Source organism: Sciurus vulgaris, assembly GCF_902686455.1.
Source record: "Sciurus vulgaris genome assembly, chromosome: 13".
NCBI classification, from domain to species: domain Eukaryota; kingdom Metazoa; phylum Chordata; class Mammalia; order Rodentia; family Sciuridae; genus Sciurus; species Sciurus vulgaris.
In genome coordinates, this window is record NC_136474.1 from 85,295,829 (window position 1) to 85,310,013 (window position 14,185).

The following is a 14,185-nucleotide window of genomic DNA, read 5'->3' on the forward strand; positions in this document are numbered from 1 at the left end:
CTTAACACTTTAATATGCATGTCATTAATTCGAAGTCAGTATTTTAAAATTCTTTTTCTTTTCATGTAAAATTTTTGAATAGTAAAATGTGTAACTCTTAAGCGTACCATTTGATGAATTTTGACAGGTGAATGTACCATACTCCTACAGTATACACATTACCATCTCCCCAGGTGGTCCCTCTTCCCCTTTCTCAATTAGTTCCCACCCTTATAGCCCTTCACTACGAGAATCATTATTATGACATTTTTCTACCATAAATTACTATTTCCTGTTCTGAAAACATCACATAAATGAAGGTTTTTATTCAACATAAAGCATTTGAGATTTCTTTATGTTGTTGCATTTGTCAATAGTTTTTTATTTTTAATTTGCTTAGTTGTTCAGCCATTTTAATGTGGCTTTTTTGAGACTCCTGGATATATAGATTCTTGGTTTGTAGGATTTTTTTCCTTACTATACTTTGAAGATATGCTTCCATTTTTTTACATTAGTAGCTTTGTTGAGATAAAATTTAAGTATCTTATAATTCATGCATTTAGAGTACAGTCTACTGTGTTTTAGTATATTTACAGAATTATGTAATCATTACATTGTAATATAAAGCATATTCATAATCCCCCAAATAAATCTCTTCATTAGCAGATACCACATTCATCCCCAACCCCCAAACTGAGAAAACCATTAATCTGTTCCCAGTTTCTTTAGATTTGCCTGTTCTGTACATTTTGTATAGATAGAAATTATACAATAAGTATTTCTTTTGTGACTGACATTTTTCACTTAGCATAATGTTTTCAACTTTCATCCATTGTTATAAGTTGTATCATTATTTCTTTTTATTGATGAATAACATATTATATGGATGTATACCGCTTATTATTTCTCCATTTATGAGTAGGTAAACATTTGGATTTGGTTGTTTCTACTTTTTCCCATTATGAATAATGCTCCTATGAACAGTCATGAACAAGATTTTGTGTGAATATATATTTTCATTTCTCTTGGATGGAAGTAGAATTTCTGTGTCATATGGTAACTTTATGTTTAGCTTTTGAGGAACTGCCGGACTGTTTTTCAAAGTAGCCATACCATTTTGCATCTTCACCAGCTAGATAGTATCCTTCTAGATTCCTCACTTCCTTGCCAACACTTGTATTGTCTTATCTTTTTTGTTGTTGCTTTTTGTAGGACTGGATATTGAACCCAGGGCCTCTCATAGTCTTGATGAGTGCTTTACCACTGAACTACATCCCTAGCCCTTGTCTTATCTTTTCAAGTGAGATAAATTCATATACCACAAATTTACTTTTGGTGGTAGGGAGCGATGCTGAGGATAGAATCCATGGCCAAGTCATCATGAGTGCAAGGCAAGAACTTTACCACTAAACTACATGCCAACCCCTTTTTAAATTTATTTTGAGGCAGGGTGTCACTATGTTATCCACACTGACCACAGGTGATCCTCCTGTTTCAACCTCCTCAGTAGCTGGTCTTACACATATGTGCCACCACACCCAGCTAACTTCACTCTATTGAAATGTCTGATTTGGTAGTTTTTAAGTGTATTTACAAACTTGTGTGCCCCTCTCTTCTTTCAAGACATTTTCATCATCCTAAATGAAATATGTCTATTAGTAGTCATTACCCGTTCTCCTCTACCACTCGCTCCTAACAGCTACTGATCTACTTTGTGTTTCTTGGATGTACCTATTCTGGACATTTTATTTGAATGATCATACAATATATGACTTTATATGTCTGGCTTCTTATAGTTTACATAATGTTTTCAAGGTTCACCTGTGTTGTATTATGTGTAAGTACTTCATTCCTGTTTTACAGCAATATAATACTCCCATTTTGTGGTTATACCACATTTATGCATTCATTAGTTAATGGACATTTGGTTTATTTGTATTTTGTGACTATTATAAATAAAATAAGACCACAAATGAACTCTTATAAACCAGATTTTGCATGAACTTGTTTCCATTTCCCTTGGAAAAATGTCTTATCCCCATTGAATATCTTCGTGTCTTTGTCAAAAATCAATCGACCATAAATATAAGGGTTTATTTGCAGTAGTATAATGCTGTCTTGAGTACTCTGGCTTTGTACTGAGTTTAAAATAAAGAAGTATGAGTCTTTCTCTCTTACTTATTTTCTGGATTTTTCTTTGGGAGGGGGGGGTTGCTATTTTGTTTCCATACAAGTTTTAGAATTGTTCTTAAAAATTGTAAGGAAAAGAAAGCCAGATGGGATTTTTTTAATAGTATCATATTGAATTTTAAGATTAATTATGGAATATTATCATCCTGACATTGATCTTCTGATCCATGATCTTGGGCTGTGTTTCCTTTATTTAGATCATCTTTAATTTCTTTCAACAATGTTTTGATTTTTTGTAGGGAGGCAGGAGATGGGGATTGAACCCCCATGTGCCTTACTAATAAGCTACATCTCAGCCCTTTTTATTTTTCACTTTGATACATAGTCTTTCCAACTTGACCAGATGACTTCAAACTTCAGATCCTGCTTCAGCCTCCTCCAGTGGCTTAGATTATGGTTATGCACCCTCGCACCCTGCTTGTTTCACAGTGTTCATTGTACAAGTTTTACACTTTAAAATATAAAAATTATTCTTAAGTTCTTTATGCTTTTTTTGATGTTATTGGAAATAAAATTGTTTTCTTAATTTTATTTTTCGAATTGCTCATTATTATCGTATAAACATCTGAATTTTTTTCGTGTATTGATTGCGTTCTGCAACCCTAAGAAACTCAGTTGTTAGGTTTGTTTTTTAGTAGAATTGTTACGATTTCCTATATACAAAATCATGTCCTCTGTGAATAGAAGTAGTTTATTTCTTCCGTTCCAGTCTAGATGCTTTAGCATGCATAATGGGTAGTTACTGAAATCATTGTTCTTCTATCTGAATATATTGTTTTTCTCTGTTTACTTTTAGTGTTTCCTCTTCACTTTTGGTTTGAGCTGTTTGATTATGTATGCCTCTCTTATCTTCTTTGGTGTTCTCTGACCTTGAATTTATATCTGTCCCACCTCTGGTCTCACATGTTGTTGACTCTAATCCTGCATATATTACACAATTTTTTGTTGTCCCACAGGTCCCTGAGGCTCTGTTAAATTTTTCTAATCTTTTTCCCTCTATCCTTCAGATTCTGTTCATGTGTATTGAGGTCATTAACACTTTTCTCTGTCATCTTAATTCTGTTATTAGAATTCTGCAGTAAAATTTAAATTTCAGAATTTTTTCAGTTCTAGGATTTTTTTTTTTTTTTTGTGGTGCTGGGGATTTGAACCCAGGGCCTTGTGCTGTGAGGCAAGCACTCTACCAACTTATCCCCTGCTCTTGTTTTGTTTTTTTTTGAAGACCTACTTCACATTTAAATTGTGCCCCACAATTACCCCTCCTGGTGAATCTAGTCATCCCTTGTTGTTGTTTTTTTTTTTTTTTTTCCACTATTTTATTTATTTATTTATTTACTTTTAATTAATTTAAAAAAAAATTTTACAGAATCTATTTTGATTCATTATACACAAATGGGGTACAACTTTTCATTTCTGTGGTTGTACACAATGTAGATTCACACCATTCATGTAATCATACATGTCCATAGGGTAATACTATTTCATTCCATCTTTCTGTCCCCCACCCCATTTTCCTCTATACCATCCAAAGTTTCTTCATTCTTCTCTTCTCCCCCACAACCCCTACTCATTATATATCGTCATCCACTATCAGAGAAAACATTCGGCCTTTGGTTTTTTGGGCTTGGCCTATTTCACTTAGCATGATATTTTCCAACTTCATCCATTTACCAGCAAATGCCATAATTTTATTATTCTTTATGGCTGAGTAATATTCCATTGTGTATATATACACCACAGTTTCTTTATCCATTCATCAATTGAAGGGCATCTCCATTGGTTTTACAATCTAGCTATTGTGAATTGAAATACTATGAACATTGATATGGCTGCATCACTGTAGTATGTTGATTTTAAGTCCTTTGGGTATAAACTGAGGAGTGGGATAGCTGGGTCAAATGGTGGGTCCATTCCAAATTTTCTGAGGAATCTCCATACTGCTTTCCAGAGCGGCTGCATCAATTTGCAACTCCACCAGCAAAGTACGAGTGTGCCTTTTTCCCCACATCCGTGCCAATACTTATTGCTTGTGTTCTTGATAGTAGCCATTCTAATTGGAGTTAGATGAAATCTTAGGGTGTTTTTAATTTGCAGTCCTCTAATTACTAGGGATGATGAGCACTGTTTCATATGTTTGTTGCTCACCTGTCTGTCTTCTTCAGTGAAGTTTCTGCCCAGTTTCTTAGCCCATTTATTGATTGGGTTCTTTGTATTTTTGGTGTAAAGTTTTTAAAGTTCTTTATAAAATTTGGAGATGTGTGTTCTGTCTGAGGTGTGTGTGTGGAAAAGATTTTCTCCCACTCTGAGGGCTCTCTTTTCACAATATTGATTGTTTCCTTTGCTGAGAAAAAGCTTTTTAGTTTGACTCTATTCCATTTATTGATTGTTGCTCTTATTTCTTGTGCTATGGGGGTCTTGTTAAGGAAGTCTGGTCCTAAGCCAATGTGATGGAGATTCAGGCCTACTTTTTCTTCTATTTGGTGAAGGTTCTCAGGTCTAATTCCTAGATCCTTGATCCATTTTGAGTTGAGTTTTGTACAGGGTGAGAGACAGGAGTTTAATCTCATTTTACTGCATATGGATTTCCAGTTTTGCCAGTATCATTTGTTGAAGAGGCTATCTTTTCTCCATTGTAAGTTTTTGGCACCTTTGTTATGAGATAACGGTACTTAAGGGGATATGTTTCTGTGTCTTCTAACCTGTACCATGGTCTACCTGTCTATTTTGGTGCCACTACCATGTCATTTTTGTTACTATTGCTCTATAGTAGACTTTACGGTCTGGTATTGTGATACCTCCTGCATCACTCTTCCTGCCCAGGATTACTTTGGCTATTCTGGGTCTTTTGTTCTTCCATGTGAATTTCATGATTGCTTTCTGTATTTCTATGAGAAATGTCATTGGGATTTTAATTGGAATTGTATTAAATCTGTATAGCACCTTTGGAAGTATGGCCATTTTGATAATATTAATTCTGCCTATCTAAGAACATGGGAGACCTTTCCATCTTCTAAGATCTTCTTCAATTTCTTTCTTTAATGTTCTGTAGTTTTTATTGTAGAAATCTTTCACCTTTTTGGTTAGATTGATTCCCAAGTATTTTATATATATATATATTTTGAGGCTATTGTGAACAGAGTTGTTTTCCTCATTTCCCTTTTATTTGTTTCATTGCTTATGAATAAAAATGCTTTAGATTTATGCATGTTGATTTTTATATCCTGTTATTTTGCTGAATTCATTTATGAGGTCTAGAAGTTTTCTGGTGGAGTTTTTTGGATCCTCTAGATATAGAATTATGTGATCAGCAAATAGTGACAGCTTGAGTTCTTCTTTACCTGTTCATATCCCTTTAATTTCTTTGGTCTGTCTAGGTGCTCTGGCTAGTATTTCAAGGATGATGTTGAATAGAAGTGGTGAAAGAGGGCATTCTTGTCTTGTTCCAGTTTTTAAAGGGAATGCTTTCAGTTTTTCTCCATTAAGAATGATATTGGCTGTGGGCTTAGCATAAATTGCCTTTACAATGTTGAGGTATTTTCCTACTATCCCTATTTTTCTAGTGTTTTGAGCATGAAGTAGTGTTGTATTTTGTCAAAGGCTATCTCTGCGTCAATTGAAATAATCATGATTCTTAATCTTACATCTATTGATGTGATGAATTACATTTATTAATTTTCAGATGTTGAACCAACCTCGCATTCCCAGGATGAACCCCACTTGATTGTGGTTCACTATCTTAATATATTTTTGTGTGCAATTTGCCAGAAGTTTTTAAAGGATTTTTTCGTCTATATTCATCAGCGATATTGGTCTAAATTTTTCTTTCCTTGATGTGTCTTTGTCTGGTTTTGGTATCAGAGTGGTACTGGCTTTATAGAATGAGTTTGGAAGTGTTCCCTCCTTTTCTATTTCCTGGAATACTTTGAGGAATACTGGAATGAATTCTTCTTTGAAGGTCTTGTAGAACTCAGCTGAGAATCCGTCTGGACCTGTCCTTTTCTTGGTTGGCAGGCTTTTGATGGCTTCTTCTATGTCTTTGTTTGAAATTGATCTGTTTAAATTGTGTATGTCCTCCTGGTTCAGTTTGGGAGGATCATGTCTCTAGAAATTTGTCGAGGTCTTTGATATTTTCTTTTTTTTGGAGTATAGATTTTCAAAGTAGCTTCTCATTATGTTATATATTTCAGTGGTGTGTTGTGATATTTCCTTTTTCATGATGAATTTTAGTAATTTTTCTCTGTTAGTGTGGCTAAGGGTTTGTCTATTTTGTTTACTTTTTCAAAGAACCAACTTTTAGTTTTGTCAATTTTTTGAATTCTTTTGTTTCAATTTCATTAATTTCAGCTCTGATTTTAATTATTTCCTATCTTCTACTACTTTTGGTGTTCTTCTTTTTCTAGGGCTTTGAGCTGTAATGTTAGATCATTTAGTTGTTGACTTTTTATTCTTTTCTTGAATGTGCTCCATGCAATGAATTTTACCTCTTAGTACTGCTTTCATAGTGTCCCAGAGATTTTGATATGTTGTATCATCATTCTCATTTACCTCTAAGAATTTTTTTTATCTTCTCCCTGATGTTTTCTGTTATCCATGCTTCATTCAGTAACATATTATTTAGTCTCCAGGTGTTGGAGTAATTTCTGTTTTTTTATTTTGTTATTTATTTCTAATTTCACTCCATTATGATCTGATAGAACACAAGGTAGTAGTATCTGTTTTTTCACATTTACTAAGGGTTGCTTTGTGGCATAACATATGGTCTGTTTTAGAGAAGGATCCATGTGCTGCTGAGAACAAAGTATATTTGTTTGTTGATGGATGGAATATTCTATATATGTCTGTTAAGTCTAAGTTATTGAGTTCTGTGGTTTCTTTTTTAGTTTTTGTGTGGATGATCTATCCAGTGGTGACAGCAGTGTGTTAAACTCACCCAGAATATTGTGTTGTGGTCTATTTGATTCCTGGAATTGAGGAGTAATTGTTTGATGTACATGGATGCACCATTGTTTGGGACATAAATATTTACGATCATTATGTCTTCCTGATTTATGGTTCCCTTAAGCAGTATGAAATGCCCTTCTTTATCCTTTCTGTCTAACTTTGGCTTGAAGTCCACTTTATCTGAAATAAGGATGGAAACCTCTGCTTTTTTACTGAGTCTATGTGCGTGGTAGATTTTTTCCCATCCTTTCACCCATTTTCTGTGAATATCATTTTCTATGAGATGAATCTCTTGAAGGTAGCATATTGTTGGATCTTTCTTTTTAATCCAATCTGCCAGTCTATGTCTTTTGATTGATGAGTTTAGGTCATTAACGTTCAGGGTCATTATTATTGAGATATGATTTGTATTCTGTCATTTGGGCTTATTTTTGGTTTTTAACTTGACTTGGTTTCTCCTTGGATTGTTTTTTTCCTTTACGATTGTTCCTCCCTTTGCTGACTTACATTGTTGTTTTTCATTTCCTCCTCATGGAATATTTTGCTGAGAATATTCTGTAGTGCAGGCTTTCTATTTGTAAATTCTTTTAACTTTTGTTTATCATGGAAGGATTTTATTTCGTCTTCAAATCTGAAGGTTAGTTTTGCTGGGTATAGGATTCTTGCTTGGTAACCACATTCTTTCAGAGCTTGAAATATGTTGTTCCAGGCCCTTCTAGCTTTTTAGGGTCTGGGCTGAGAAATAATGCTGATAACTGTATTAGTTCCCCCCTATTTGTAATCTGATGCTTTTCTCTCACAGCCTTCAAAATCCTATCTTTATTTTGAATGTTGGGCATTTTCATTATAATGTGCCTTGGTGTGGATCTGTTGTGATTTTGTGCATTTGGTGTTCTGTAAGCCTCTTTGTATTTAATTTTCCATTTCATTCGGTTCTGTCTTCCAAGTGATCTAGTCTGTTGGTGATGCTTTCTATTGAGTTTCTTATTTGATTTATTGTTTCCTTCATTTCAAGGATTTCCATTTGGTTTTTTTCTTTAGAATCTCTATCTCTTTGTTGAAATGATCCTTTGCTTCCTGCAGTTGCTTTTTCAACTGCTTATTGAGTGATCATTCATTGCCTGCATTTGCTCTCTTATCTCATCCTTTGCTTCGTGAATCATTTTAATTATGTATATTCTGAACTCCTTTTCTGATATTTTTTCTACCATGCTGTCACTGGATTCTATTAGTATTAGAATCTGTTTGGATCATTTTCTTCCTTTGTTTTTTTCATGTTATTCACGTTTCTTCCCCTCTAGCAGTGCAGATCTGGGGTATTGCAGTTTCCCCCAGGCTTGGTCTGTCTGGCTGGGGGTCCTACAGGTCCTGGCTGTGATCTTAAAATGGTGGCAGCCACGTGTAATCACATCTATAGGTACTGTGACAGTTGACTTCCAGGCAACGGCAGACAACTGGTGACCCACTGGTGATCTGTGGTTGATCTGCAGGGTACCCGTGGTAGATCAGCAGGTGGACCTCAGACAGTGGGTGATGGGTAGGTGAAAAGCAGGTGATGGGCAGGCAAGAGGCAGGCAAATGGCAAATGATGGGCAACAGTTAGTGAGCAATCTGCACTCAAAAAGTAGTTAAATGCTGGCAGACTGCAGTGATTGTAGTGGACAAATGGGGTAAACAGCAGGGGATTGATTAGCAGCAAAGACTGCCTCACTGAGAAATGGATATCCTCTGTTTGAAACCCAAGTTATGGAGCGACAAGGAACACAGCCTCCCTCTAGTCTACCATCTTGGATTCTCCAGTTCTAGAATTTCTATTCGTATTTTTTTATATTCTTTATTTTCTAAGATTTCCATCTCCTTTCACTCATTGTTTACATATATCCCTTAATTCACTGAGCCTAGACTTATATGTATAACTGTTTTAAAGGTTTTATTTTTTTAGTAGAAAATGTTCTGCAATTTTATCATCAGATTGCTGTATTTATATATGTGAGATAAAATTTCACAGTGACAGTACATTAGCATCAAAAAGAATTCTGTTAAACAAATGCAAAATGCTTAAAATGGCCACAATAACAATGGTTCTGATAGGATAAAGGGGTCTGACTTTTACCTGTAGATGAGTATACTCGCATCACCTCTAAACTGAGGACATTAATGGAAAAGAAAAAAAATTACTACCTCTTACCAATACAAGTTACTGATGGTATTGTTCAGTTTCAAATTCCTAAAGAAAGTAAATTGCATTTAACTAGGTAGCATACATTTAGAAATAAAAGTCTTTCCAAAAACTCTTCCACAGCTAGAAGCAATTGCAGCAATCCTAATGTATAACTACTATTCTTTTTTAAGTGGTCTTGGGAAACAGAGGATGAACAGGTTTTAATTATAGTAATTAAATTTACAAAGCAATGATAAAAACGTAACTGCAAACTTACTTCTTTATCTCTTAACAATCAATAAAATAATTTATATTTACTTATTAGCCAGTAACTCTATCCCTTCACCTCTGCCTACAGTATGCTGGAAAGGTGGCTTGGAAGTCAGAAGCCCTAGGACTTCTATCTGGTCATTGGACAGAGGAGTCCCCCAGGCTTGTCCATTCCTGAATGCTTACTCTGAGCTTCTGGCTTTCTGATGTACATGTCACAAACTATTTTGGAAGTCTTTGCCAGGAGCCTTTGTTATGCTGGCTGTGAGTTTAAAATGCATCACTCTTTCTGAGTTAAGCCCTACCTCCTTTACGCTGCAGCCCCCAGGACACTGGGCAAGGTCAATAAGATCCCTGAACTCCAACTTTCTCATCTGAACAATGAAAGCTGGGATGAGGATGGGGGTGGCTGGGTCTTGTTCTTCTAAATTTTCAGTGCTATGGATCACAAATTGCTCCAAGATAAATCCATGCCTGAAACCCAAGTTATAGTCCCTTGTTGAGATCTGTGTTGCCACAGTTGACACCCTGGAGAGTCAGGTGATTTTGCTGTGCTGCAGACACAGGTAATGTTTCCCCCTTTGCCTTTCAAAGTCTTAAAACTTTCTCTGAAGATTTCAACAGGCACAGGACATGGCCTTTGTTCTAGCTTCTCTCCTCACAGTTACCACCCCAAAAGGGACACAAATATTCTAGCCAAATCTACATATTGCCCACTTAGTTCACCCTCAATAGTGTGAGTTAACTGATTTGTGTTTCCTAACATCCCTAGAGAAAGGAAAAGTGGTGAGATCAGGCATTTAGATCCAACCTACATTCAAACAATCCATCTCATTTTAGGAGAATGAATTGCAATAATTATTCCATGCCTATTATAATCTACTCATTTAAATGCAAAGTATAAATTCAGTTACTATATGGATACTTGAAAAATACAGGGAAAAAAGAAATCTCACAAGGTCAATATTTTATTATCTATCTTTAGCTGAAAACATTTCATGCAACTTTTATATTCCACATGCAGTCTAAGGACTGGTATGATCTGATCTGTTTTTATAAAATAAATGTATAAAAGGCATTTCTAATGATTGTATGTACATAATTGTTCAGTGTAAAGGAAGATATTAATATTCAAGACCTATATGTCAATGGAAATTGGAAAAAATAAGAACTTGATTTAACAAGAGGCACTATCTTCATTAAAAGAGTAATTTGACTTATGATGTGCTTTACAGAAGGCTGCCAACCAGATATTGACTAAAAACACTCAACTTCTATGAAACCCTCCTGACATTTAAACTTACTCAGAAAAATGGGATTCTTTAAAATAAGTCAAAATTACATTTCATAAACCAAAGAGGATTTGTAACTTAAAAGTAATAGAAAAGCAGGAGGAGATTACATCTCCTTTAATGATATAGAAGAATGGGAGACAAATGATGAAGAAAACTGAAACAGTTCCATTTCCTGTCATGCCCCCACCCTTTTTTTGAAGGTGTGGAAAATATCAATACAGGACTAAGATATAAAACATATGGTGAAAAGACAATTTTAGCATTGAAAAGTCTGAAGACTTATTCATCAGCTTCAGTATAGTATGATTAATAAACAAAATTAAGATAATCACTAAAACTTTCTAAATTCTCATTCCTAGGAGGTTCATTATTTCAACTTGACCTTTCAGCCTTTGTAAAAAGATTTGTTATGTGAAGGTAGTTATTCTCTACCATGTACTCTTTCCTGGTTCAGGCAATTTATATTTGAAACACACAACTTCACAGATATAAACAGTTATCCACTTTTATAATCTAAGCATCACATCCTATAAATCATAAGATATAGAAAATATTCTACCACACATTGGGGGAGTAGAGGTGGGGAATAAAACAGAACACAGATACTTAAACAAAATTAAGCAAGAGTTTTTGGATGCCATCTGTGTTCTTCATGCTACCAGTAGCTGGCCAATGAGTGCAGAATTTCTTTCTTTAAGGCAGTAATAATGATGGCACCTTGCCTTAAATTCTCCTGTAACTTCTGCTCATCCTGTGAATGATTTATGAGAAGACCATATAATAAAATATTTCTTTTTCTCATTTCCTTTGCAAATTCTCTAATCCACATTAGGCTTTCCATTTTCTGACTGGGAGACACTAATTTAAAATCAAGAAAATGTACCACAGTGCTACATCTCCAACCCCTCCGTAAATATTCTGAGACAGGGTCTGGCTTAGTTGGTTAGGGCTTCTCCAAAATGTTGAAGCAGGATTTGAACTTGCTGTCCTCCTTCGGATTTCATTCTTCAAACTCTTCACCTCCTGAAGTAGGTGGGTCCCGGAGAGCCAAGCCATCTGGGGAGTGAGACTCCTGAGCAGGGAGAAGGCTCTCCAGTGATGCAACTGAGCTGCCCAGCGGAGCACGGTTTGTCTGGTCTACTGTCTGCTGCATTAACTTCAGGGGGCCAACCTCCGGGAGTCAGGGTTGCCTTCACCTGGCAATCGCATCTCTCACAAGTCCTTGATTACGACCATCTTCCGGGAACTCCCTCGCAGCGCGCCGCTAGCTCCTTCTAAGACGCTTGCGTGGTCCCGCCTCCCCTGTTTTAAAATTTTTGTCTACTAATTTCAGCATTTGGTTTATCTTGGAATTGGTCTTGGTTGGTGATATTTTTCTCTTGACACTAGATCACATTTTATCAGTTCTTGAATATTGAGGATTTTGGACAGTATGATGGTAAATGTATATATTAGGTTGTGAAGTCTAGATTCTGTTCTGTCTTTTCAGAGTATTGTTTGTTTTTTGTAGGCAATTATCTTGTTTAGACTAACTGCAAAATCTCCCTCTCTCTCTGATGGACACTCAAATTTGTCCTATTGTTTCCTTTAGCTAGGCTGCTCTGCAGTGTACCTCGCAGTATGTGTACATTATTCAGGCTTGGCCAGGGACTTGGGCAGGGAAACTTGGTTATTTTGAAGTAGTTCAATTGGTTTGACATTTTAACCTTTTTTTTTTTTTTTAATAGAATTCCTAGAGCATAGATCCATGGTTTTATTAACTGGAAATATTTATTGGTATTTGAATTCCAATTCCTTATTTTGGCAACTAAATAAGATACCAGTTATTTAATGCTTTTATTTTTCTCTTTATTACAGATCGAGCTGGAAGCATCAGTACTCTTGATTCTTTAGACTTTGCAAGATATTCAGATGACGGTAACAGGGAAACAGATGAAAGAGTGGCAGGTAAGATTGTAAAGACAGATTGAATTCTTTGACTTTGCAGAAATAATGAAATGGCTTGAAGAATTATCTTTCTTCTACAACATGGTATGTTAATGTAATGTGCATGGTTATATAAAAATGTGTTAGTAATTTATTGTTACTAATTAGTAATTTATTGTAAGTTTGGAATACCCTAACCAGGGTGCTAAGAGTTTCTGGATATATATACCTGCAATTAATTTTTGCTTGTAGCCAGGAACTTAGAACCAAGTAGTTGTAAAAATGGTGTTAAACGGACTTATGTGAGCTACTGTGTAGTACAAAGTTAGTTGAACGTTTGCCTCATTCATTTGATTCTCTAAACCAAGGCTCATGAATCGAGGTATATGTATCATTGCAACTCTATTGATTGTTCAAAACCGATTGCAATAGTTCCAATCTTATTGATGAGTAAAACGTTATCTTGAATTCCCTGGGTGCTCCCTAGCCATCATAGCCTGTCTCCAGAAACTTCTGACTTTCCTGTGATCCAGAAAATGAAGATTAATGATTGGTACAGCAGGGTCCTGGAGGACCGTGCTGGTTGTTCAGTCAAACTACTTGCCTTCCCATAGCTCACCCCCTCTCTCTACAAGCCCTGCCTTCAAGTGTCACCACTGTATTTGCAAGTACTTCAGAGGACCAATTTGTACCTTGAATCTACCTACACCAGATGAGCCCAATGAGAATCTGCTGGGGTTCCATTCTGAATTTGCCAATAGAGGCCCTCGCTCCTTAAGTGTAAATATCTGGTACTTTCTGGTATCGAGGCTGGGGCTCCCTTGCCATTGGAGGCATTCTAGGTTGTGTTGCAGGCATTGTAGTTTTCATAAGACTTTGTCAGTGAGAGAGATGGGAAAAGCAGACAGGTATCACTTGGAACATAGGTATTCCTGAAACAGGAGGTATGCCATGTGGGATAGATAGAACCTGAGGGGGAAATACGAGTCAGAAAATGCCCATAATGTGGATTCTTCTCTTGTCCAGCTCTTGAATTTTTCTTTGATTTACTGGAACACATTTGTTAAAACTGACTAAAGACAGTATTTCCTGAAATTGTCACTATGAATGAAAATGAGTACTAATTCTTAAGGCACTAGCTCCATTCTGGATACTCTAAATGTTTATTAATTCATTGAATAATAAAATTATCATCATCCCCTCCCCAGAAAACTGAGGCACTCAGAGGTTTATATAAGAAGAGAGCTGGGATTCAAAGCCAGATAGCCTAGCAACAAGAGCCCACAATTAACTATACCACATTCTCTCTCCTGGCAATAAAGGGTTAAAAGGGTTAAGTTTGACCTAATTAAAAATTACATTCGATTGGCTGAGGATGTAGCTCAGTTGGTAGAATGCTTGCCTTGAAAGCACGAGGCCCTGG

General features: G+C 35.8%; 1 protein-coding gene across 7 annotated transcripts in view; it reads left to right on the top strand.

Moving 5' to 3' along the window:
- Nucleotides 1-14,185, top strand: part of RELCH (RAB11 binding and LisH domain, coiled-coil and HEAT repeat containing) — a 104,898-nt gene that overhangs the window by 10,896 nt on the left and 79,817 nt on the right. For all 7 annotated transcript variants that reach the window (XR_013758599.1, XM_079108414.1, XM_079108412.1 and 4 more), the window contains exon 2: nucleotides 12,694-12,783. Coding sequence is in view for 6 of the 7 variants with exons in the window: in XM_079108414.1 (XP_078964540.1) it covers nucleotides 12,694-12,783 (90 nt within the window). In the remaining variant the exon portion in view is untranslated. The remainder of the gene's footprint in view (nucleotides 1-12,693; nucleotides 12,784-14,185) is intronic.